This window comes from Papaver somniferum, unplaced genomic scaffold (assembly GCF_003573695.1).
Source record: "Papaver somniferum cultivar HN1 unplaced genomic scaffold, ASM357369v1 unplaced-scaffold_10, whole genome shotgun sequence".
Lineage (NCBI taxonomy): Eukaryota > Viridiplantae > Streptophyta > Magnoliopsida > Ranunculales > Papaveraceae > Papaver > Papaver somniferum.
Window position 1 is genome coordinate 9,501,019 of NW_020618825.1, and position 27,455 is coordinate 9,528,473.

At 35.3% G+C, this 27,455-nt stretch overlaps 2 protein-coding genes across 3 annotated transcripts; both read left to right on the forward strand.

Moving 5' to 3' along the window:
• Positions 1–1,050: 1,050 nt before the first annotated feature.
• On the forward strand, positions 1,051–10,115 carry LOC113326925 (putative 12-oxophytodienoate reductase 11). 2 transcript variants are annotated; one of them, XM_026574586.1, is made up of 6 exons: positions 1,051–1,074; positions 8,527–8,579; positions 8,713–8,853; positions 9,021–9,151; positions 9,263–9,424; positions 9,521–10,115. In XM_026574586.1, exons 1-6 carry the CDS (start codon positions 1,051–1,053, stop codon positions 10,108–10,110), a joined length of 1,101 nt encoding a protein of 366 aa, XP_026430371.1. In that variant the 3' UTR covers positions 10,111–10,115. The 2 variants fall into 2 exon arrangements, with proteins under 2 accessions (XP_026430371.1, XP_026430372.1); XM_026574587.1 differs by lacking the exon at positions 1,051–1,074 and having other exon boundaries at positions 8,512–8,579.
• A 10,346-nt stretch (positions 10,116–20,461) lies between these two features.
• Positions 20,462–21,474, forward strand: LOC113326297 (L10-interacting MYB domain-containing protein-like). Its single transcript, XM_026574049.1, has 2 exons — positions 20,462–20,791; positions 20,893–21,474. Exons 1-2 carry the CDS (start codon positions 20,462–20,464, stop codon positions 21,472–21,474), a joined length of 912 nt encoding a protein of 303 aa, XP_026429834.1.
• The last annotated feature ends 5,981 nt before the right edge of the window (positions 21,475–27,455 follow it).

Here is a 27,455-nt window from a genome sequence, read left to right on the forward strand (position 1 = left end):
CGATCTAACTCGGCCCATGTTCCAGTTCCAGTTTTGGTCGTATTCCAGGCTGGTTTTGGGTCGTGCGCGATTAAGGATGTTCCGATCCTTCTACGTATAGGGGGAACCAAAGTCTGAGTTTGAGGTATGTCACTATAATTATAATGGCTTCTAGATTGAGTATTTATTTGTTTTTAGAACATGCCTGGTTTTGTTTATTTTTTCCTTAAGATAAGTCCATATCATTTAAACGAACAATTTAAACTATTACTGTTGATCTCGATCATAAAGAATTTTGGTTTTATTGTTATCTTGTTCTCTTGAATATGATATATTGGCTATAGTTGAATGATGTCTTTTGTACAATTGTTTGTACCAACTCGATTCAAATGTATGTATTTGAGATTTATAAGTATTTGAGCACCATTATTTCATATTTGATATTCTCTCCCCAAATTTGAATGTTCCGTGGAATGTAGTTTCAAATGATACGTTGCAAAATAAAATCAATGTATTCTAATTTTTGTGGAAGAACTCACAAAAGGTAATATGAGTCAGAAAATTTCTATTCCTCTACTTCATCCATGATAGTAACGAACCAGTATGTGTGAAGTATAACAACAAAAGAACTATATTTAGTAATCTATTCAACCTAACGTAAGTGGTTGACATGTGTAGTAAGATTCTCTTGGCCTGTTGAGATAAAGAAATTTCTCAACTTTTGTTAAATGTAGCAAAATTGGAAAGAACCTCAAAGTAATGAGGGTTAGACGTACCGACTCATATAAAGCATGTGAACAGGAACATTATCATGAGACAAAAATGTATTTTCCCAAACAGTAATGAAATCAAAGTACAAGTATCAATTGAATATGGAATGAAGCTAAGATGTAATTCTAGCTCTTATCAAAGAGTTGGGAATGAATCTTCTTACGGGCATTGGTATAAGCAATGCAATGCGGGTACCATAGTCGTAACCAATTTCCATAGGAAAGTAATACTTTAGACATCAACTTTAATGACAAAAAGAACTTTGCATGTCCAATTGATTATTTAATTGAACAAGATTTAATGTCTGCACTTATGGAATCAAAAGTACATAATTCTCACGAGACATACACTTGAGATATATTTGGATGAAAAATATATCACCCCCTGAAACGTAACATAAATTCACTCTAAAGTACTTGAGTTGAATTTCACTTACCAAAAGATATTAAAAGAAAAGAAAAACAAACAAAGTTGCGTTCTAAGGTGTCAAGTCAAACATGCACTTCTTTAACGTCGAAAAAGTCATCTTCTCACCACCATAAGATTAATGGCTTATGGTGAGGGATAAAAAGTCCTAAGGAGGATTTGGGGCTCGCTTCCCTTTTTGATTTGGTGGTCTCTCCCAAAGAACGAACTGATAAACTCTAGAACAACACTTTTACATGCAGTCAACAAGTCATAATACCTATTATTCAATTGGGCTATAAACCGTAATATTTTCTACGGTTTATCATTGTCAATTTTGATATGTAGTTAGTATGTCGTTGTATATACATATATGTAAATGTTTTGGTTTGGGCCACTTTTTTTTAGTGGCTTTAACTTTTTTCCTATTCCCTCTGTTTCAAAAAAAAAAAGAAAAGAAAAAAAAGCTGGTTTAATGTATAAATTTTTCATTTAGGAATTTACATGAAAAATACGATGAGAGTTAAAAACCAGCATATAAGAGAGGTAATAATCAAGATTAATAAACCTTGCTAAATTGGGGTCTATACCATTTAATTGGGGCTTATAGATAGATTACAAAAAATGTCATTAGAAATCACCTACACACCCCTTATCAAAATAATTACCTAACTACCTATTTTACTCCTGAATAATTAGCACTAATTAATCGTATTAGGGGTTAATTTTGTTTTGGATGTGAGATTAACTAATGTTAGAGAGTTCATCAAAACATCAAACATTTTTTTTTTCCGTAAACAGTACCCAGAATCGGTTTATGTTTATTCACTCGTAAACCGATTCTGGATTGGTGTTTACGAATTAACATAGGACATCTATAATCGGTTAACATTGACATGTTTATAATCCGATCTTGGTAATCGGATTTTACTTATGACATATATAAACCGATTGTTTCCTTTTCATTCATTGCATTATTATTGTAGGATGCATTTAACACATGTATCAAGCCTTTAAACACCTAGGCGATCCTAGTGGAAGAGTTATAGTCTCGTGAGGGTTTACATAGAGGTCTACCCACAAAACCTATACAAAAACTTCTAAAGCCATCAATCTTCCTCCTCCGAAGACGATACAACATCCAAGTAGTCCGGGTTATCCTCTGGGATTCTTTCTGCAAAGAAGTGATATCTTTTATCGAATGCGAATGCTTCCCTCTTTTCCACCAAGTAGCGCGCTTTCACGACTTCGTGCTACAAAAACATAAAAACAAACTTACATTTGTTGGTGGTGTTTCATTGGAATATAAAACAATATGGGTTACGTAAAAAAAAAACCACAATATTACTTACAAATTGTGCAATGGACGAGGTGAAGGGACGAGTGTTAAAAATCCGAGGTTGGAGAGCTAAAAAAGCAAGTATCGCATTTTCGATGACTAGGTGCCTATCATGGACTTGTTGAACACTTCGTGCATTAGGATTCCCAAACTCTTGGCTAAATTTGTTGTGTACCCTAACCCAAAAGGTTGTGGAATCCTCACTTTCGGAGGATTGACGTCTAAGTCGATTTTCCGCATACCATGTTTTGGTGATTGCCAAATCTTCTGCGGGGTCAAACGATGCCATTTTTTGTATGTATATGTATGAAATGACTAGTTGAGGAGTATATGGAGTGAGGGGGAATAAAATGATCAATTTTGGGGAAAATGAGGTCGAAGGGTGAGGTCTCTATTTATAGAAAAAGTCCCTAACGTCAATTTTTTTTGAAAAACGTGAAATAATTTGGCTAAATCGGTCTTCTAGAAGGTATATATAACCCAATTTTGTTTTAATGCCATCAGGAATCGGTCTTTTTTGTGACCAACATAAACCGATTAAAGACATGTAAAAAAATTGAATTTTCACCGAAACTAATCGGTTTATATATATTCATATGTGACCCGATTCTAGCTTGAAAAACATACATGAAAAATAGCTTGCACAATCGGTTTATATATATGCATATGTGATCCCGATTCTAGCTTGAAGGAAAAATAGCTTGCACAATCGGTTTATGTTGACATATCGAGTATACCGATTGTGGGCATGTCAGGCAAGAATTATTGAGCAACAATACATAATTATAATTAAAACTTCAAGTGCATTAAGTTCAACACAAAGATCATCCAAAATATAAACTTTAAAATAGTGTTAAGAACTTAAAGCAACCACAAGTCTAATAATCTTACACTTTTAATATCTAAAACTTAAAAACTTAAAGAGCAGGAGCATCAACATCAGCAGCATCAGGACCACCGGGAGCATTTGCAGCACCACCAATAGCAGGAACACCAACACCAGCATCAGCATCATCAGGAACATCAACTTGTGCTTGAGCCATTTGTTCCCACATACCTTCCATTTCTGCATGGACCTCCCTCTCAGCTCTAATGATGTTTCTCCTCATCTTAGCGAACCTCATGACCTCATAAAGCTCATCTAGTGCAAGCTTGTCAATCAATGCGAGGGCTTGTTCAAGATTGGTCTCACGTCCATAAGCAAACTTGTAGAGGCTTATTTCTGGCACTCGTTGTGGTTTCCTAAGAATGTCCTCCAATATGAGCTCTCGAGAGTAAAACGCTAGGTGTGAGAAGTCCATATCTATATAAAACAAAATCAAAACAAAAAAAACTAGTTAATAATCGGTAAATAAGTAATCATATGTAAATAAGGAGTATAAGCATCCGAAATCGATTTATGTGGTACATATATAAAATCCTATTATGAATAGGAATATGAAAAGACAAACATAATCGGTAAATTATCAGGCACATAAAACCCGATTCTGGGATGGCATATTTAAAGAAAAATGTATCCAGAATCGAATTATTATAAAGCACTTATAAACCGATTCTGGTGATGTTTTCAATTCTAACCCTAAAATCGGTCAATGCTAATCATCATATAAACCGATTATTGTGCATGCTCTTCATGGCGGAAACCAAAACACAGACCGATTCTGGGTTAATCAGAGATTTTGATTTTCGAAAATCGAAGATTTAAACATGTGAATCAATGAAGAAATACAAATCATAGAATGGGTTGATAGAAATTTATTTTTTTCTTGGTTGGATCGAAGATAGTCGTAGAAGAGGATGAATTTTTTTTTTGATTAGTGTTTTGAGAATTCGGAAAGCTTATGATGAAAATAGAAAGTTTTTTTAGGTTTAGGATTTTTTATTTTTGGATTTACTGAAAAAGTAAGGATTAGTATTTATATGAGATTGTTTTAGGAATTAATGTGGGGGTAAATTAGTATTTTTTAGAAGTTTGGGTGCCTAGACTAATTTGGTGGTGTGGGAATAAAAATTTAATAGTCCCCGATTAAGTGGTATAGGCCCCAATTTAGCCAGGTTAATAAATCTCCTCCTAAAACATGATTTAAATTTAATATCACCAAATTTAGTAGTTGTTAGGCATGATTCCAAGAATATTTACGTAGATCTAAAAAATTATTTTATTAATCTTCCACCACATGATATAGTTAATGTAAGTGTACGCAGCTACAAACAGCTAGCAGCAAGAATAAGCAATCATCAAAGAAAAATGTCAATGAAAAATTTCATCATGGATAGTTGTTCTTCCGTTTGTAACCTCTCCATTGATGATCCCATCTTATTCTCATGATCAATTTTCCCAAATAGGATGATCCTTCAGTTTTTAACTCTAATTCCGACATAGTGGAACTCTTCGATCTCTCCCACCAATGTTGTGTTAGGCACACCAGGGCGCTTTATTATTTAGGCACTCCTTGCATGACTCGTGTGCCTAGGTCGCCTAGGCGAGCGTTCAGAGGGCCTTCCATAATATAGTCTCCCAGCACCACCAATATCAGTATCTTCTTCATTGTCATCTTCAGATCATTATCGATCTCCTTCTCATGAAATCATTTATAATTTTACTCAATGCTGTAACCATTGGAGGGAAATTAAATATCCGAGAGTATTTTATTTGGGAACATAAAATAAGAGTGTGGGCACAACATATCCTGACTCGACACGATTATTTTGCTAACGCAACACAAAACATGCACGGCATTGTCTTATGGTAACGTTTGTTGTTGATGAAAAGGCATTCTAACGAGCATGAATATCTTCTATAAGAGCAAGTCTTATGGTGGAATCCATTCATCTTCCATCTTCCACGCCACCTCAGCATTTGGAACTGTGGATGGAAGCGCAAGTGTAATGGTGGATAATTTGTATGTCTAGACCTTTCCATTTCATGGATATGTGGATTGAGGATCCCACCTGCAGGGACATTATAGCCAATTCCTGGTCTGTTAATGTTATAGGATCTCCAGCCTACAAACTAAGAGCTAAACTTCTTAGTACCAAAAAAGGTCTCAGAGATTGTAACAAATCTTCTTTTGGTAATATTCAAACTGATATATCTACCATTAGGAAAGAGTTTTTAGATTTGCAGATTTCTGATCCTACTGATACTAACACTACTGCTACACTTAAATCCAAGCTAGAGTATCTTTACACTCTGGAAGAACTTTATTGAAAAGACAAATCTAGATAGGTGTGGCTTATGGAAGGTGACAGAAACACTCCCTATTTCCATAGAGTCACCCTTTTCATGAGAAAAAGAAATTCTATCAGTTGGATCAAGGATTCCTCTAATACTATTCTAACTGATAGAGATAATATAGGGAATTCTTTCATAGATTATTTCAAAAATCTTTACTCTTCTCAACCACAACAATTCCAGGATGAGATTTTGAATGATTTGCCTGCTAAATTTTCTGCTGATAATAATGATAGTTTAAACCTACGTCTTATAGCTGAGGAAATTAAAAATGTTGTCTTTCAAATGGGGAAAAAAAAAGCCCCTGGCCCTGATGGTTTTACAGGACTTTTTTATGAAAAAATTGGGATTATATTGGAGAAGCAATTATTGATATGACCCAAACCTGCTTCAGAACAGGGCAAATTGCTAAAGTGTTTAACTATACCAACATTGCTCTTATCCCAAAGTCCCTCTAGCTGAGTTAGTTAACCAGTATAGACCCATAGGACTCTGTAATTTCATTTACAAAATCCTATCTAAAACTCTAGCTAACAGATTAAAACCCTTTATGAACAATATCATATCCCAAAACCAAAGTGCCTTCATACCAAAGAGGAGTATCTCTGATAATATTCTTCTAGCTAATGAAGCCATATATTCTATACATCATAATGAAAAAGTTGAGGGTACTGCTGCCATTAAACTTGATATGTCTAAATCTTATGATAAATTAGAGTGGTCTTTCCTTGAAAAAGTTTTGAGAAAAATGGGTCTAGCTGAAAACTGGATTAAACTCATAAACCAATGTGTTTCCATAGTTTCTTATTCTGTTCTTTTAAATGGTAGTCCTACTGTCTTTTTCCAACCAGAAAGAGGATTAAGGCAAGGAGACCCTTTGTCCCCATATCTCTATATCATCTGTTCTGAGGCTCTTTCCTCTTATATAGATAATCTTCAAAGGAAAGGTACCATGAGTGGTATCAAAGTTTGTAAAAATGCCCCTAAGATGACTCATCTCCTGTTTGCTGATGATTCTCTCATGTTTACTTATGCTACCATATAAAACTTCACTGTTATAAAAGACTACCTCCAAAAGTACTGCCTAGCCTCTGGCCAGGAAATTAAGTTTGATAAATCAGGCATTTTATTCAGTAGAAGAATTCCTGAGCATAGGAAGGCTCTTTTAGCTAACATTTTGGATATTCAAAACAGAGATCTAGGGAAGAAATATCTTGGGACTCCAACTGTGTTCCGGGATTCAAAAATCCAAACCCATATGGGTATTCTCCAAGATGTGGATGCCAGAATTACTATCTGGCTACATAAGCTCCTTTCTCAGGCTGCTAGAACTACTCTGGTCAAACACATTGGTCAAGCCATTTCTCTTTTTCAGATGGATCCTTTCTTAATCCCAAAACATCTCTGTAGAAAGATGGATGCTCACCTTTGTAAATTCTGGTGGAGAGAGACCCTAGACCCAAAAGATAGGAAGCTCCATCTTTTGGGTTGGGATACTCTTTGCTCTCCTAAATCTGAAGATGGTTTGGGATTTAGAAAGGCTGAAATAAACAATCTAGCTATGTTAGCCAGGAATGCCCGGAAAATTATTGAAAACCTTGATTGCATGTTAGACAATATTTTAAAAGCTAGATACTTTCTTAGAACTGATTTTCTAAATGCTAAGTTTCCTGATAAGTGTTCTTGGACCTGGAGATGCTTACATTCTATAAAAGAGTTGATGAAACCTTTTATTTCCTGGATTGTTGGAGATGGAAAGTTCATTGATCCTTGGTGTGATAAATGGATTCCATCTTTGGGTTCTGCAACCCCCAACCCTCTTGTCCGACCTGATCCTAGTATCAAAGTTGACTACTTAATTGATGAGAACAATAGAACCTGGAATGTGTCCAGACTTAACACCCACTTTGATGATGCTTATTTTCAGAAGATTGTCACTATTACCTTAAGCCAGCTTTGCACTCCTTATAGGAGGGATTGGTATCTTTCAAAGAATGGTAAGTTTTCTTCAAAATATGCCTACTTAGAACTCAGAGGCATCATACCCTCTCCCTGTAAAAATCTTTGGTTGCATATTTGGAAAATTAGAGTTCATTACAGAATTCAATTATTCCTTTGGAAAGCTGCTAAAAATGTTCTACCTACTAGAACTGTCCTTCACACTAGAATTACTATGCAATCTGTTGATTGTGCTAGGTGTAACGATCCTCATGAAAACATCATGCATGCTCTGGTTGTGTGTCCTTTTGCTTCTAAGGTCTGGTTTTTATCAAGCTTCTGCATAAATACCTCTTTCTTTTCTCAAAAAAATTTCCATCATTGGCTTATGTTTTGGCTTCTGGATCAAAATTCTAGACTGTCTAATGACAAGGTCATTTTGTTGCTATCCTTTGGTCTCTTTGGACTAGTAGAAACAACCTGATTTTTCAAAATTTGTCTAAAAATCATAATGTTGTTATAGAAAGAGCCAGCCATGTTACTCACCAGGAAAACTATCCCTGTTGTTACCACTACTACCCCCACAGTTCTAAGTGACAAATGGATGCCCCCTTCGTTTGGTTGGATAAAGTGTAACACATATGGAGCCTTTGATGACATTACTGGAGAAAATGGTGCAGGTTATGTGATGAGAGATTTCACTAGTAAAACTTCTTTCTGTGCTGCTATGGTGTTTGAAGTTTCATCTGCAGAAGAAGCGGAAGCTAGAGCTATCTGGGGAGTTCTAAAGAAAAAAGTGGATCAGAAGATGACGCATATCATCATAGAAAGAAATTTCGAAGAAAGATATATTATGGAGAAGATACCACTGCTCAAACCATACAAAATGGGCAATTTTGAGATCAATCACAGGTTCTTAATACATGTTACTTATACTTCCATTATTCTTTAGAGGAGTACTTTTGAATTTAAGTAATCAGTACTAATTAAAACATTAATCCGTCGTATTAAAGACATGTTTGATCTTTGGTTGTTTTGTTGGTAGGGTGGTTTTGGCACCTCTAACAAGGTGTAGGTCATTCGCAAGTCTACCTCAACCTCATGCCATCTTGTATTACTCACAGCGAACCACTAATGGAGGTCTTCTCATTAGCGAATCAACTGGAATATCAGAAACAGCTCATGGGTTCGTATATATAATATCCGATCATGGAGGTCGATCATGTTTTGAAACCTTTCGACATTTCATGTCAACCTCATGCCATCTTGTATTTTCTTCCTCTCTAGACATTTCTTGTTAAATCGCGTATGTATCTTGAGTTCATAGTCAGCTCTAGCTTATCTCTACAACAGGATGCCAGGAACACCAGGAATTTGGAAAAAAGAGCAAGTGGAAGCATGGAAACCTATTGTCCAAGCTGTTCATGAGAAGGGTGGTTTTTTCTTTTGCCAGATTTGGCATACTGGCCGCGCTGCTACTCATGGTACTTTCCAGTGCTCGTTTTTTGGTTGTTCAGTTGTCTCAATGTTCAAATATTTATATACTATTTAGTGACTGAACTTGTTCATTTTCATTTTACGAACATTAACTTTAGAGTCCCAGCCTAATGGAATGGCTCCGATCTCTTCAACTGATAAGGGATGTACACCTGGTCTTCAAGGAAAGGAATGGCCAGTTCCTCGTCGATTGAGTGTAGATGAAATCCCACAAGTAGTAGATGATTACAGGATTGCTGCAAGAAATGCTATTGAAGCTGGTGAACTTTTTCTTAGTTTCTTTCCATTGTCGTATCAAAGTTTGTTGTAGCATATACATATAAAAGTTTTTAATGTTTTTTTCTTTCTTTTTATAGGTTTCGATGGAGTAGAGATACATGCTGGAAATGGTTGCCTTATCGATCAATTCATGAAAGATCAAGTGAACGATAGAACAGATGAATATGGTGGAACTATTGAGAAAAGATGTCGCTTTGCTCTAGAAGTTGTTAAAGCTGTTGTCGATGAGATTGGAGCGAAGAAAGTCGGGATTCAAATTTCCCCCTTCGCTGATTTCATGGAATCAGGTGACTCAAACCCTGAAGCTCTCGGCCTTTTCGTGGCTGAATCATTAACCAACTATGAAATATTGTATCTCCATGTGATAGAGATGATGAAGGTTGATGAACATATCCATGAAACCCCGTATAGAAGCTTACCGATGAGGAGAGCTTTTAATGGGACATTTATTTCTGGCGGCGGTTATGATAAAGACGATGGTAACAAAATGATCGATAACAATCATGCAGATCTCATTTCATATGGTCGATTGTTTTTGGCGAACCCTGATTTACCTAAGCGTTTCGCCGTCGATGCGCCTCTTAATAAGTGTAATAGTGATACATTTTGCATTCCAGACCCAGTTGTTGGTTACACTGATTATTCATTTCTAGATCAAAGTAATTAGTTCAAGTAATTTCTTAAATTAAGAATAAGAACAAATGTAGTTCGATTACCATACGACGGACGGATGGTAAAACCTCCTATGAATCTATCAACAACAATTAATCTTAATAAATAAATATTACTAGTATTGAGTGTATTTAAATTCCCGTGAACTATAACATGGAGTGTATTTTAAACCTTCATGTCAGTTATTGAAACAAATATTGAGTGTGTACTCGTAATTCCATCAATCATGTGTTGTGCTCTCCGCTCTCCAAATAGTTTTTCCAAAATAAAGGAAAACTTTTAGAAAACTTCCTCCGATTTTTTTCATCCTCAACCTAGATTGGCTCGGATTAATCGGTGGATCTAGGTACCTATGAGTTATTATTTATAATAAATTACAATCCCCATTTATGTGATTGTCAGGGTTTTTGTTTATAATACTCTATATTATTTTCATATATCTGATGCTCTATTGTAGACAATCAAATCACTTATTATATACTATTATCATAATAATTTCATATACCCTGTTTGAAGGCGCTTATATCGATTGTATCAATCGTTTCAACCATATCTCTGAGGATTATCTACAATGACTTGACGTAGATCTACATGTCTTTGAAGATCCATGGCTACCTGATTTGGTCGTGATTTCGAGGCATAGTGCAGATTACTTTTTTATAGGAGCCTCCAGTCTTAATGAAGAAGACAAGTATTTTTCAATAAAGAAGATTTGAAGAAAATTTCAAATGGTGGAATTTTTATTCAAACACCCCCTCAATTTCCTCAGTAAAATACATGTATTTAATACCTTTGTGTTTAGTTTGGATGTACTTGATTGATGTGTATAATTTTATTATATAATATATGAAATTGCGAGTGTTACTCCTTTCCGTCAAAAAAATAAATAAATAAAAAATCAATCATGTGTTTCATTTCAGCGCAAAAAAACATATAAATTAAGAGGTTATATACAAATCGAATAAGTGTATATATATATATATACGTGTACTATAAAACTATAGGATGAATTCAAAAAATTAGTAGAACCTTCAAATCAATATATACCTAGAGCGGGTCAGAGTGCCACTAAACCATAGGACGAAGCCATGTAATGTAGATAAACTTATATATAGATTAAGTGAGTGTATGTATGGATGTGTTATTCGAGGGCATGAACTCGTAAAATTATATATCCAGAGTGACTCTATGTGTACCCTTGAATTGTGCGGTGATTTCTATTGTGTTAGTTTATGCGTACCCCTGAATTATGCGGTGAATATATTTTAGGTTCGTCGTGTTTTTAATTTTGATTCAAATAAAAGTACTACTCATATATTGAGTGTTTGCGTACACGTGATTTCTTATTATAATACATGTAATGTTCGTATTTAAACCAACCTTAAAATCGACAAGCTCTTGGTTCCGTTGATTCTCATACCTTTTATTTTCCTACTGAACCTCTCTTTATTCTAATACATAAATGCAAGGATCCAAGAAATGATAAATTTCTGTTTTCTCGGTTACTTAATTTTTCAAGCCTAGAAAGCCCAACAAGATAACCAAGAAAACCATGTATTTAATCAAATCCAGTAGGATATGCTACAAAAAGTACAAAGGTAGATTCCTCTACAAGAGAACTAAACCATGTTACGGTACCAAGGAATAATGCACTTCCTGACCTAGCATAATCTAATCGAGAAGACTAACTAATGAAGTTTTCGGCATCATAACTATCTGAACCGGTTTCTAATGAATAAAGGGACCAAGCCCCTAATTTAGCTTCAAATTTTCCACCAATTAATTCAAACCTGGTTACTAGCTCAGTCGACGATTCTGCCTATTATGACCTACTATCACTGGCCCTTTCACGATCACCATCTCCTGATTAATATGATGTAGTACTTTATTATTTGTTATCATCTGCTTATGTTCAACCAAAGAGCTCATATTCCTTTATCTTTGACCCTACCCATGTTTTTTCTCATTCTTTACTCTCTATTGACTTTAGAAGCAGGAAGATATGGGTGATCAGGAAGGCTGTCACAAGCAGTTAACTATGCGATAAAACCAAGGAAACCTTAACACTACTGCGCCGCATATGTCTCTCAATTTACTCATATTGTTAAGTATGGGTTGCTAGATTCACTGTTGGTCGAATCTGGAAGTCCATGTAGGAGCAATCATAGTACTCATCTTTAAGGCTATAGGTTCGAATCGTATCTAGTTAGGCCTAAATGTCGTCGAGATGTAAGAATTTAATTTTTTTTAAACTCAGACAAAATAAAAATTTTACATCGAAATAATGAGTCACTCATTCCATTGATATGGATACATATGATATCACCAAATGCTCTGGAGTCCCTAATTCAATCCTTTTCCTTGTTCTTGTTATTGGATATCTAATTTGTACACATCTTGTCTTTGTTTTGCGTGCCTCTATTGCGTTACAGACGGAGTTCGAAAAGATAAAATCTTTGATGATACAATCATACATGATTAAGTTGGGAAATCTTAGGTAACCTTCCTCTGAACTGAACTCTTTCTATTTAAAGAATCTGAAACCTGAAAATGCGGAGGTCTAACAACCACACCCAACAATTCGTTTGGCAATCTGAGAGGACTTACTCTAATATACTTTCTATAGAATCAACTAGACAGTCAGACTCAATCTAGAGAAAAGTATAAACAAGAGTATTATATATCTAACTCTTAATTCAATACGCAATCATCAAATAGAAATCTACGAGGCCGATTGAATAAAAGTGGAGTAAACTTGAACGGTACCAAAGACCAATGTTCAAGAATTAATCAATCTCAGTCAACAAACAGAGGTTGGATTTCCTAATTGATCGATACAACGCACAACCTGTGATATTTCAATTATATAATAAAATAGTATGTGGAAAAGAAATAACATAGACACCATAATTTTGTTAACGAGAAAACCGTAAATGCAGAAAAACCCCGGGACCTAGTCCAGTTTGAACACCACATTGTATTAAGCTGACATAGACACTAGCCTACTACCAATGAACTTTAGACTGGACTGTAATTGAACCCTAATCAATCTCACACTGATTGAAGGTACAGTTGCGCTCCTTACGTCTCTGATCCCAGCAAGATACTACGCACTTGATTCCCTTAGTTGATCTCACCCACAACCAAGAGTTGCTACGACCCAAAGTCGAAGACTTGATAAACAAATATGTCTCACACAGAAAAGTCTATAGGATTGAATAAATCTATCTCCCACATAAATAACCAAGAGTTTTTGTTCCGTCTTTTGACAAATCAAGGTGAACAGGAACCAATTGATAAACCAGACTTATATTCCTGAAGAACAGGTCAGTATTATCAATCACCTCACAATAATATAAATCGTATGATGGAGAAACTGGATATTGTGGAATCGCAAACGATGAGACGAAGATGTTTTTGATCACGTTTTATCTTTCCTATCGGAGAAATTAATCTCGAGCAAATCTTAAAGAAGATAGTACTCTAACGATAGAAATGGGCAAGATTAGAACACGCAACTACAAGAGAAATAGTTGGGTCTTGCTTCACAATCCCAATAAAGTCTTTCAAGTCATTAACCAGCAAAGTTTAGGAAAACCTAAGGTTAAAGGAGAATCGACTCTAGATTATGCAACTAGTAACACACATAAGGTGTGGACATTAGGTTTCCCAGTTGCTAGATTTCTCCTTTATATAGTTTTCAAATCAGGGTTAGCAATCTAAGTTACCTTGGTAACAAAGCATTCAATATTCACCGTTAGATGAAAAACCCGATTCAACCAAGCTAATATCTTTCAACCGTTAGATAGAACTTAGCTTGTTACACACAAATGAAATGTACCCTCATTTAGGTTTATGTAACCGTACCCAAACGTGTATACCTATGTTGGATCAACAATGGTCAACCGAAGTTAGCCATATGATAACTCTCATATCAACCATACTCATCCTATCCATAACTAGTTCAAATGACTCAAATGAAACTAGTTAAAGAGTCGTTCAATTGCTATATTCCCATAGAATTATACAAGAACACAATCGAAACAAAATCGGTTTGATTCACTCAAATACACTCATGAACATTATAGCCACGGTTTGCAAATATTGCATTCCTTATTATGTTTAAGTTCATGTACACAGCTGATTTTAGAAAGTAACCCACTCAAGTACGCAAACGGGTACGCATACTTGAGTAGCAGGACTTGAGTTTGGTTACCCCAGTAGCGTACGGTGCGCATACTTCAACATATTCCAAACTCCAGCAGATTTTCACGGACGTGAAATTTCCGTCGGTATGCGTACCCGCTTGTCCAGACATCAGTAAACACCAGTACACATACGAGTACGCATACTTCAGGCTCCCGGTTTTGGACTTGTACACTAATGTGACTAACACACTATGTTTATATCCAAACATGGTTACATGATTCTAAACTCTTTATTTCAAACATTGAAATTTTCTTAGAGGACGTTATATAGTTGTTGTTCACAAATTATTTTTCGTCAAAGCGATTTTCAAGTTATTGAAATTATCATAGTGGAACATTCCAAGATAACTGCAAATGATTGTATCACATAAACCATTCATATGATCTTATTCGGACTTTCGTCATGAATGTAATATGAATTCGGCCGAAGCGAAAGCTTGCTAACACATATTCCGAGAAATATATAAGCGAGATAAACTCATCTAGAAATCTCAAATGTGTATAATACAAAGCTATATCGTAACACGACTTATGTCTCAATATAGGAGATAGATTAGAAATAAACTTTCCAAGTGACAGATAAGTTTCAGTCCCCATATACCTTTTGTCGATGAAGTTCCACAAGCTCCCCTTAGTAGTTCTTCGTCTTCAATATATGAACGCCGTGAAGTCTAAAGCTCAACTACACAATCTATGTCCTAGTCCGAGACATCTAAATTCGATAGAAAAATAGTTTTGATCACTAACATTGACAAACATGCTTGAGATAGCAATGCATGCGAGTTCGACCGAGCAATACTCTAATAATCTCCCCCTTTGTCAATTTTAGAGACAAAACTATCAATACATATGGATCACAAAATAAATAAAAACTTTGTAGCTTCTCATCCAAATGCTTGATCTCCATGGCATCTTCAACACGACTTGAAAACTTCGTCAGTTCCAAGTACTCATGATTTTATACGTGTTCAACTCAGCATCACAGTTGTTGAAGATCCGTAGCTATAACAATGAGAAAACAAATGCTCTCGATAATTGTTATACAGTGTCATAGTATTATTACACAATATCAAAGTTCAATTTCATCACAATTTTGACAATAATACTTCGGTGATATCTATTACTCCCCCCTTAGTCAATACATCATCTCAATATGAAAACCACTCCCCCTTACATAATGATCCGTAAACCATATGTATTTGTAGTATGAAACTACACATTAATTCCTCCTTTTTGTCAATAAAAATTGGCAAAGGTACGAAAACTAGTGGGATCCTCATGAAATTTTCATAGAGATTCTTCATGACCAAAAGAAAACAAACATACCAACAAATTTAGATGCAATCATAAATCCGAAGCTAGATGCATTTATCAAGGAGTTTATAAAGACACAAGATAACACCTATAAAATTCCACAGTCGCACTCCCCACAAAGATTTCATGAGTCAAAGTTTCCTAAAAAAACAAAACCACTTTCATTCATTAAGCTTGGTTCAAGTTTGCAAAATACAATATAAGAAAGCGACAAAATATAAGCATCTGATAGATCAAGTTTTTAACATAAGGAAAATACTCATTCCAATAAATGGAGACCCTCGAATTGATCCGGCTCGATCAATTCCTTCCATCGCCTCATGTTGGCTTCATATTTTTTAAGCCACTCCTTGGTGAGCTTCGAGACCTCATTTAACTTATCTACCGGTGGTAATGGACAATCATCACGTACTCTAAGACCGATATAATGTATGTTGTTATGGTTGAATAAAACAATTCTCCAATCCTTAAGCGATTCATCCCAAATGGTGTATTTTGGTGCGTATGTATAACATGATCCCTTACCAAATAGATGAACAATGCAACTCCACGTTTCCGCCAAGAGATGACCACATAGAGGCATCTGCATCCAATGTTCTCGGGTAATTGGTCAATTCCCCTTTGGCCCTTGTACTCTAGCAACCATTTTTTTAAAAATCACTTATTTGTCTTCTCTTGTTTTTCCTTCTTTCATCATCGATATGTAAATTAAGTTCCTTGTCTTCTTGTAGGCGCAAGGCCATCATCTTTCTAAAGTATTAACATTGGGTTAGGTTCTCATGGTCCGCCAAACTAATATGGCCTATTTGTTCCGTCGCAACGTGATAGTGGAAAGAGGTATCAACACCTACGGGTTTGGGCTGATCTTCGTCAAACGCCGCAACAATCTACAACAAGTATCAACAAGTTGAGGATTTAAAATCGGTTTATATGTTACAGTCGAGAAAACTGGTTATAAATAATCGGTTTATATGCGCAACTACAAAGTCCGATTAAGGAATTGAGGAAAAAATTTCGAAGTCTACAATCGGTTCATGTCTCCTATCATGTAATTCGATTTTCGTTCACATTTCTCCTGGAACCTTTTTTCCCATAACCGGATTACATTTGCACGTAAATAAACCGATTGTCAACTTCGGGTATTCTACGTGGTTATTCAAGTTAAGGAATCGACATACGCACATCACCAACATAAACTGATTTTGGTCACGTACCCAACTCCCCAAAAATTTACTACAATCGGTTTATATAATGAGGAATAAAAACCGATTATGATACTCAATTTGGGGATTTTACACAGAATCGGTTTATGTGGTGTTATCAAATAAACCGATTCTGGAAAACGATTTTGAATTTTTTTTTCCTTTTTGGGCGATCGAGGCGTGCAAATGCATGTTTGTAGATCGTTACAACTCATACCTGTTTATTAGAAGCATTATAACCTTCTTCTTCTCGACGAATCTGTTCTTGTGCTTGAATAACATCCTCAAGCATTCTTTGGTTCACTTTATCTTCTTCTTTCCACAAATTATCCAATTCGGTAGGATCGAAATCATGATAATCTGATGCACCCACTTCTTCATCACTACTAGAGTCTTCATCATCACTATAAAGTTTCATTTTTGCTAACAAAAATCACAAACCCTAACTTTTTCTTTTTTCCCTCTTCTTCTTCTTTCCCTCCAAACCTTAAAACAGGAAATGAATTTCTACTATAATCCTAACACTATAATCAAACTCAAACACTAATTAATTTAACTAATACTAACTTAATTAATCATCACTAATTTAATAAAGGTATATTAGGCATTAACAAAAATAGTGGTTAAGGGGTTTCTAGAAATTACTTGTTAATGATCCTATTTTGTCATGTAGCTGTAGTTAAGTGGCATAGGCCCCAATTTAGCAAGGTCGATAATGAGAAGAAAGGTGTGTGGGAATTACAAACACATGCACCCAATAATTTCATTGACGAGCATGCTTAGTTTTTTTTACTCTTGGCAACTCTGACTCTTATTCTTGAAATCAATGGAACGGATCAAATCTCCACTCTAATCCTTTTTTCTTTTCTCAAAAAGTGTAATAAGAGCAATAATAGGATCTGTACCGTGGGAACATCAGTCGGTCACTGATGAGTCGTATATATGATTTGCTTATTTTAAAAGAGTACAATCGTCTAAATCAAACTCACCAAACAATCCAAAATTCCAAGACATTCCAAATAATGAAGATCTGGTGTCACAATGGAGTATACGAGAAATCCATCCTCATCCTTCCATATGTTTTTTAAGTCAATATATATCCACATCACAACTCTATACTCGTGGCAATCACCCACTCCTCACCAAATTCTTATGAAACTAGATTAACCATATATCACTATGAAGTCTATCCTTTTTGTCATCCTTGTTGTTAAATACACTGCATGTATATAACCCACCATTTCCCAGCTGACTCTCATCAACTTCAAATCCACTGTTTAAAACTGTTTGGTGCAAGCCACAAGTCTGTCGCGGGCTCACCATGGTTCGCTCGACATAATGCATGATGGGGTCGTGCTGAGAAATAACAAATTAAACGATTCCAAAAGTACAAGTGATAGACCAAAGAAACAAAAAAACCCACTTAAGTGCTATCTGGGGTCTCTTCTTCATCTCAAGTCATAACTGGACAAGTGATAGATAGCTACTTAAATAAAAAACAATATATAAAGACTTGCTATCTCGATGAGCAAAATAAATAAATCACATTGTCGGTTTTGTTCTTCGCAATTTTTAGTAGACAACCTTTACGAAAATTGTTAGAATCACATTGTTAGTCATAATGATCTTCTTGATCAGTTCAACTCACAATGGGAGTGACGCTCCCTTGGATAACTAATAACAATCTATATAAACATATGATCTCACAACATATGGGGCTATTTTTGGGCTAATTTTAGAGAAAATTAGGTGCATGCCCAAAAAAAAATAAGGGCCTGTTTGGTAGTGTTTTTCAAAACAGTTTTCACTTTTCAAAAACAGGGAAAACAGAAAACGATGGGAAAACGTGTTTGGTAGCAGTTTTTCTAAAAACGTTTTTTACCCGTTTTTTGTTTTCGAAAACACCTAAAACGAAAACAACATTTCATCGTTTTCATCGTTTTCATTTTTTCCTTCTTCTCCTTCAGAAACGAGCAGTTCCCAAAGGAGGTGGGTTGATTTTGTTTTCATGATCGTTTTCATGATTTTGTTTCGATTTCTTTTAGGCTATCAGTGAATCTCCCTTTGGACTAATCGGGTGTTTGATTTGAAGCAGATGGGTTGATTGATTTGGTATCAAGTTCTAGGGTTTGCAGCAATTTTTAGGTATGAATATCTATTACAATTTCTGGGTTCCATGTATGATTTTCTTTTCGATTTCTCTACGGTTATTAGCTAATCCCTTTTTGGAATAATGGGTATATGATTTGAAAAAAATGTACTGATTGATTTGGTATACGGTTATTAGAAACCACCATTCCTGCATCTTTTTAATTGTTTGTATGTTACTGCAGATTTGATTCATATTGTTGCAAAACAGACAAGGGAAAACTCGTCTTGCAAAGTACTACGTTCCTCTTGAAGAATCTCAGAAGCACAAGGTTGAATACGAGGTAATCTATCGCTCATATCTGGGCAGTTGCAATGCTCCTAATCTAGAATTAAATGATTCTGTAAGACATATTGTTAGTCATATTCCATAAATAAAAGTCTATGTTACATGCTCAGGGTTCTTTCAGTCTTCCACCATATATATGTTGTTGGCCACAATTTACATACTGGAAAAAGGTAGAGATTCTTAATAAAAACATACAGATAGTGAGTGTGATATCGACTAGTGGGATTGACATGAGTCGTCACTGAATCATCATCATAATGTCATCATTTATGTCTCCCTACTGTAGAGTGTGTACTTGTGTGCACTTTGTATAGGACTATAGTAGGTGGATATATCTAAATTGGTAATACTTTCTGGAACGTGAATCAGTACTACTATTAATTTCCATGCTTATCCAAAATCATAAACAGCTTACCTGTTTATCTATTGTTTGTCATGGTTCAAAGACAAAGTTGAATTCAAAAGGTACACATCCACCATGAGTAGGTGGATTCAGCTCAAAGAGTTTAATTCTGAATGGGAGTATGGCACAATGTACAATGATTCATATCTACTAGTATGCTATGTCTCCTGGTTGTTTACTATTTTCGGAATCTAAACAATAGGTACGATACAATTACCACGTGATTTGGTTAGGTTTGGTATTTACAGGGCATATATGTTGGGGTGTTTCTTGGTTTCTACTTTTCGTAAAAGAAGGAAAAGGTGTGTTAACACTTACCGGTAGTTGGGTTTCTTTTGTTGAAGACAAGGTCTTTCCTAGTTTCCTTCCCAACCTCAGATATGAGCCATGTTGAATAGAACTTAGTTTCCCACAAGTTATTACAATTTTGAGCCTCAGCTTTTATTTTGGTGTCAGTTACATGAACATGTAACACAACTTAGTTTTCTCATTATAACTGTGTTTAGAATTTTGAGCCTGATTTCACTTTACAGGTTCATCGTTTGGTGGTTAATAGGGATCCTAAATAAACAAATTTCATCGAGGTTAGTACTTGGTAGTTCTTCTGCTTTTATTTATTTACATAGTTTAGTTTATTAACAACTAGTTTATTAACTAAAACTAGGGATCCTTACTGGATATTGTTATTACAATTCTTTTTTTTTCTTACGTAAGTACCATGTGGTGGACTCCACTGAATTTTTCTTTAAGTTTTATACAGTATGTATTCTGTAGAAAAAAAGATGGTTTCTCTATCAAGTGATGATAATGTAGATGATATCCGCACATGGCCACAGTATATTGTGGATTACTTTGTTCAATTGGTTCATGATGAAGCCAAAAATGGGTTACAAACCACTACATTGGAGAAGAAGAAATGGGGAGAAATAGATAATGCTCTCTTTGCTAAGTTTGGTAAGAGATACAGCATTCCTAAGTTGAAAGCTAAATTCAATCGACTGTGTATAGAGCATAGGGAATTTGCAAGGTTAGTGAGTGATACCGGTATGGGTTGGGATCCAGTTGCAAACACTGTCACTGCAAGTGATGATGCTTGGAAGCGTTACTTGAAGGTATGCGCATAAATGTTTACACTAAGATATTTACTTGTACATAATATAGGTACATAATGTAGTTCAAGAGTATAATGCATGTGTAACATTCCCAAATGCAGAAATATCCTGGTGCAAAATCCTTCCGTAAAAAGGGGTTAGACAATTATTATATGCTTGGGGAGATATTTAATAGCACAACAGCATCTGGAAGCATGTCTAATGCATCAACACGGTCTCCTCCTGACTCAGACACCGAAAGAGACTTGGAAACAGAATTCCTTGGCAAAGGGGTACATGTAGAACCCGCTAGCTCTAGAGACACGAGTCACCCTTCATCACACACACAGTCAAACATACAGCGACGTGCTTTAGAACTTCCTATTGATATCCCTCGGCGAAAGGCGACTAAATCATCAAGGTTTGATGATGCACTTGTAGCATGGACTGAAAATATCAAAGTTAAAGCTGAAGTAACAAAAGCGAAGGCTGAACGTAAGAAGGATAAGGAAGTAACATCTCCTCTTTGTACCAGCACCGAGATATCATCTATTGAAGATTGTATGGATATATTGGACAACATGGAAGGAGTGGAAGATGATGTATATCTCAAAGCCATTGACAAGTTCAGAAACCCTGACTATAGGAGAATTTTTAAGAAAATGAAAGAATCAAGGAGAATTATGTGGCTTAAGAGTTTGTAATATGTTTTTTTTTTAAGAAACTGAACTCGGTTAAGGGTTGTTGAGTGTTGTGATTTAGAACTTGAAGTTACACTGTGACATAATATTTATGTTAATGTGAGCTTGGTTTTGTGTGATTTGCTTTTTTTGATAGTAATTAGTAATAGGTTTATGCTGATTCAGTAAAAGTTTATTTTTTATTGTTATTCATTGTGCTTGTAATAACAATATGTATTTGCTTTGTGTAGGAACTGTACCAAAGGGAGTATTTGGAAGAGATTTGGTTGTTAACTGGCATATCAAAAGTCCAGGTATGTAGCTTTACTTTTCCATTGTTTCCAGCTTAAATCTATGAATAGAACATTCGTCATTCGCCACTGCACATCATCAGGACAAGTGTAGGATCAATAGAAAATACCTTGCCATTCTCTGTAATCAGTGTAGGATCAATAGAAAAATTAAAAATATCATTATCTGTAAGAAATATACGTGTGCGGTACCCTGTAAACTTGCTATAGATATACAATTTCCATTATATAAAAAGGACTAGTTCTGTTAGACTCGAAGCATCACAGTTCTCTCATTAGTATTAGCTATTTACCCGCATTTGAGAGAAAAACTTCATTAGAAGTGTGTGTGGCGATTATAGAAATGGAGATAGAAGAAATAGGTAGAATTTCTCCATTGCCACTTTTATCATTAAATCATATTTCGTTGTTATGTAGATCCCTGAAAACTTCAGTTCGGTTCTACGAAGAGATATTGGGTTTCACTATGATTATATGATAGATATTGTCTATAATATAGAGTTTGACACCGTCCAGGGTCCGCATGTTGGAATTGATATTGTCTATAATATAGAGTTTCCAGATTAATGGTGTAGCTAATGCTCTAAATCTTTCAAGCCTTCCTACGCTTCCTCCTCAGTCTTCTAGTTTTGTACATACCAAGCCTAATTTGGTGCCTGCAACAGTTGGATACATTTTTGCTTTGGTATTGCTGATGCTTTAAATTTGTACATATTTCTTTTCTGTGATTTGCTTTCTGAATATGTGCGAATATGAAAATCCCCGTAATCAACTTTGAATATCTCAGTTGTTTGGTTGATTAGGGTCTAGTTTCAACTCATCTCCACAACTTTGAATATTAGAGAAAGTGTGTGCACCTTATTGAGGATGGGATATTTCTCATCATAACACTAGCATTACTAATAGTTTTAGTTTTCTTCTTATTAGTACTTATTTGTTGCCTGTTAGTATTTTTAGGCTTGGTCATGATGCGTCGACCTTTCTTCTTATAATCATTTATCTTTTGCATCAGGCAGTAATACTCTTGTGTTTTACCAGAGTATTAAAATGGAATCCAGGGATACAAGTTCATCAAGTGACTCATCCTCAGACTCGGAAGACTCGTTTATGGAATTGATTATGGTTAAGGAGTTGCATAAGCGTTATATTAAGATACCAATGATGACATCAGTGCTTAGTGGGAGAGAGTTTATTTTGGAGTTACTGAATGGACATCCAAGACGAATGTACAACTTGATGAGAATGGATCCTTCTACATTTATGCTGTTATGTTCAACTTTAAGGACCAATGACTTCTTACAAGATGATAGATCAGTAAGTGTCGAAGAGGCGGTTGGAATATTTTTGGATACTGTTAGTCAATCAATGCGCAATAGAGTGGTTGCAGAGATGTTTCAACATTCGAATGAGACCGTATACAGGCACTTTAAGAAGGTTTTAAAAGCATTATATCTCCTTGGATGCCTCATAATTAAACCTCCCAATATGGATGAGGTACCTCCAGAGATTATGACAAATCCTAAATTCTATCCATGGTTTGTGGTATGGCTCTCATTCCCATATTACTTGTTAATGTATCTTATATGCATGCTTGTTTCTTTACAGTTGATATTCATCTTGGTTTTTGCATCTTTAGCTTAGCCTTTACAATTGATAATTCAAAACAGGATTGTGTTGGTGCTATTGATGGAACTCATATTAGTGCTTGTGTACCTGCTTCTAAACAAATTCCATTTCGAGGCAGAAAAGCTCAAATCACGCAGAACATTATGTGTGCTTGCTCGTTTGATATGTTGTTCACATTTGTATATACGGGATGGTAAGGAACTGCCAATGATGCAAGAGTACTCATGGATGCCATATCGAACGAAGAAAACAAATTCCCAATGCCCAAAGAAGGTATTGAATACATATTACTTTAATTCTTGTTAGCTTACATTTAATACTTTAATAGATCAATCTGTCCATGCAATATCTGAATTGTTGTACCTTGAGATAGTGTTTAAGATGATAAATGTTCATGTTCCAACTGTATGTTGAATTGATGAAGTTAGCAACTGGTAATTTGAATGTAGGAAGGTACTATGTTGTTGACTCCGCTTACACAAACATGCCTGGGTTTCTGACACCCTATCGTGGAGAACGGTATCACTTGCGTGATTTTAGGGGAAGAAGTCGACAAGCAAAGGGTCCTATGGAATTATTCAATCATAGACACTCCTCTTTACGTAATTTTATTGAACGTTGTTTTGGAGTGTGGAAAAGTAGGTTTCCAATATTGAAATGCATGCCAAATTATCCACTTCGCAGACAAAGACTCATTCCCGTTGCATGTTGTACTTTACACAACTTCATTCGCTTAAATTCAAGGAATGACGAACTGTTTAGTCAGTTCATGGCAGAAGATCTTCTAGTGGCAGATGAAGAAAGTTCAAGTACTGGTCAAGAAAGCACATCAATTGACATTGATGTAAGCGCAGCGAATATTGAGCTGATGAATAATGTTAGAGATGACATAGCAGGGACAATGTGGATTTATCATCAACGCCGACATCACCACCAACACCTTTAGCTTATACAAATATGTAAAATTGTTGTTATGTGTAAAATATTTGTGCAAGCTCATAACTACTTTTTGAATTATTAGTTTTAACATATAACTAATTTTGAAAAATATGTTTTGAAAAATATGTTTTTGAAAACAGCCATACCAAACAGCTTTTAGAAAATGAAAACAATGAAAAAAGGTCTGTTTTAAAAACAGTAGAAAACTATTTTTGAAAATGCTACCAAACAGGCTCTAATATTCTCACCGTCAGGTCCACAATTAATTTTAGATACTGTGACATCCATAATTATATGAAATTCAAATCGTGACACCCATAATTATATGAAATTGCATGACGGGTTATGCATCCTAATTTTTTAGGGTTATAATTGGCAATGCAACTTTGATATAACATATGTAAAAAACCGCGCCTTGGAATTTTACAAATTTTATATCGTTGGAAATCTTTTTAAGAGAGCTACACAACGAGTACAAACAACAATATCAAATTTTTGTTTTTCACGAAAAAGTCGGAGGCGATTATTCTTTTAAGCAAAATTTTCAAAAATTTGGTACATAACCATTATGCAGCCACCAAAAACGATGCATAACACATTATGCTGACACAACAAAAAATGCATAAAACATTATGCAACCATATTTTGGTACATGCATCTATTAATTTATGCATAACATGTTATCATACATTTCATGCATAAAAGATTATGCATTAATTTTTTAATTCAACGCTTACAAAAATATGGTTGCATAATGCTTTATGCATCCATTTTCTCGACTGCATAACATGTTATGCAGATATTATTATAGGTGCATAACGTGTTATGCAACCTTTTTTTGTTGGTTTCAATACTAAAAAAAGAGTAGCTGCATAACGTGTTATGCAACCATTCTTTGGATTGCATAACAAGTTATGCAAAAAAAAAAGGTTGCATAACTTGTCATCCACCTACAATATACGATGCTTTATCCCATCCTAGAGTGAAACCATTTTCTAGAAAAAGCATATGATTCTTGTCTTGCAGGCCTCCAGTTCCTAAACCGGGATCTCCATCCAGTTCTACAGGTACTATGAATGAAGACTGGCATATCAATGGATCCATACCAAAATCTTCCAGAGATAAAAGTGTAGAGAATGAAACAAGGTCATAATTAGAGGAAGACCTTGCACAAGAACTAGTCACAAGAGAAGCGAAGTTGTCATACTTTGCATTATAATTCGAGCAGTTGTAATAGAATGTAGATCCCGAACACTCAAACTAGGTTTAAAGGGAGTTGGATCACTGAATGTCGAATTTTTCAGAGGGACATGACATTTTTCATTGAATACAACCGAATTCTCCGCTCGAAATAACTTGTTTACATAGTCGATATCTCCATTACAAATCTAGCTTGCTCATTTGTTTGCTGTCTCCATTGCAAATCTCAGACCACACAGATTTCTCCTACAACAGCATCTCATCCCCTCTCATCTTCACAGTTCAGCCACCCTAATTAGATAGCACAGCTTCTTATAAACCGAATTAGACTCATACCCATCTTCAATTTCATCTCGGATTCAACCTCCATCACCTCCGATCTTCCATATTTAACCTCCAGCAAACCCCTCTTCTTAGTGTTCTTGACTGCGTCAATTGTCCATCATGTGTTTCTCTCCAACTCGACCATCTAACCAAATCTAGTATCTTCTCGCAATAAATCTCGCTGGTAACATGATAGCAACAACAGAATCAGCTTCTCCAAACCCTAATATCAATCTGCTTCAATTTCATCACTGTAATCATCAAACCTTAATTCGTCACCAACAACAGCAAAAACAGTTTCATTGATGTAAACCTGAACCTGGGACAAACCCATATTTCTATTGACTGCTTTGCTCTCGAGAGACACAAAGAGAGATACAGAGAAGAGGAGATTGAACTGTTAAAAAACGGAAACGAAATTCTAAAAATTCTGGGTTTAGGAATAATTTTGACCGAATAAATGGGTGCACGCCTGAATTTTTTTGTCGGTGGGTTTCACAGTGTCGAAAATCGGGAAAATGGGTGTGGGTGTAGTTTTTACTTAATTCTATTGGGGCTCTATTTGAGCTAATTCTATTGTACTTTTTAGGTGGGCTCTCACAACTTTTTGTGAGTTGCATTTCTTTGCAATGTGATTTTTATATTTTACATCGAAAAATTAGGCATAAGCCCAAAAAAAATAATATTCTTATTGTCAGCCCACAATTAATTTTAGATACCGTGACACCCAAAATAATCCGAAATTATTAAGAATCAATACATAACTCGTTATGCATACTATTTTTCAGGCATAACTCGTTATGCAGCCTAATTTTTCAGGTGTATAATTGGCAACGTAACTTGGATATAACATATCTAAAAATCCACGCCTTGGAATTTTACAAATTTTATATCGTTGGAAATCTTTTTGAGAGAGCTACACAACGAGTACAAACAACAATATCAAATTTTTGTTTTTCACGAAAAAGTCGGAGGTGATCATCGTTTTAAGGAAAAATTTCGAAAACTGACTACATATTCACTATGCAGCCTCCAAAACAGATGCATAACACATTATGAATAAGCATAACGAATTATGCATCCATTTTCTCGACTGCATAACAAAGTTATGCATCTATAACGAGTTATGTAGCCATTGTTTTGGTTGATTTTAGTCCGTACATAAAAAATTGATGCATAATTGGTTATGCAACCATATTTAAGGATGCATATCAGGTTATGCATCCATTTTTTCGATGCATAAAATATTATGCAACAATTTTCTGGTTGCATAATGCATTATGCAGCCATATTTTGGATGCATATCAGGTTATGCATCCATTTTCTCGACTGCATGATGCATTATGCATCAATTTTGAATTTCACACAAAATAACAAAGATGCCGGCTAATGTGTTATGCATCCATTTTTTGACTTCATGACATGTTATGCAATCATAACAACATCTTCTTATTCTTCTTCGTTGTTCATCATCCAAGCTCAAATAATCTTTATTATTATTCCTTGTATTTTCTAAATCTCAAATTAACTTTTCTTCCTGTTCTACTTGATTGAAACAATTACAAAACCCTATCTCCATCTCAGAACACATCTCAGATCCATCTT

What these genes read in the sequence shown, in the direction of transcription:
- LOC113326925 (XM_026574586.1), top strand. Translation starts at nt 1,051, where the DNA reads ATGTCTGCACTTATGGAATCAAAA. An exon ending in AATTTTGAGATCAATCACAG is followed by an intron (nt 8,580 to 8,712) that starts GTTCTTAATACA and finishes TTTTGTTGGTAG; the next exon opens with GGTGGTTTTGGCACCTCTAA. An exon ending in TGGCCGCGCTGCTACTCATG is followed by an intron (nt 9,152 to 9,262) that starts GTACTTTCCAGT and finishes CATTAACTTTAG; the next exon opens with AGTCCCAGCCTAATGGAATG.
- LOC113326297 (XM_026574049.1), top strand. Translation starts at nt 20,462, where the DNA reads ATGGTTTCTCTATCAAGTGATGATAATGTAGATGATATCCGCACATGG. An exon ending in CTTGGAAGCGTTACTTGAAG is followed by an intron (nt 20,792 to 20,892) that starts GTATGCGCATAA and finishes TCCCAAATGCAG; the next exon opens with AAATATCCTGGTGCAAAATC.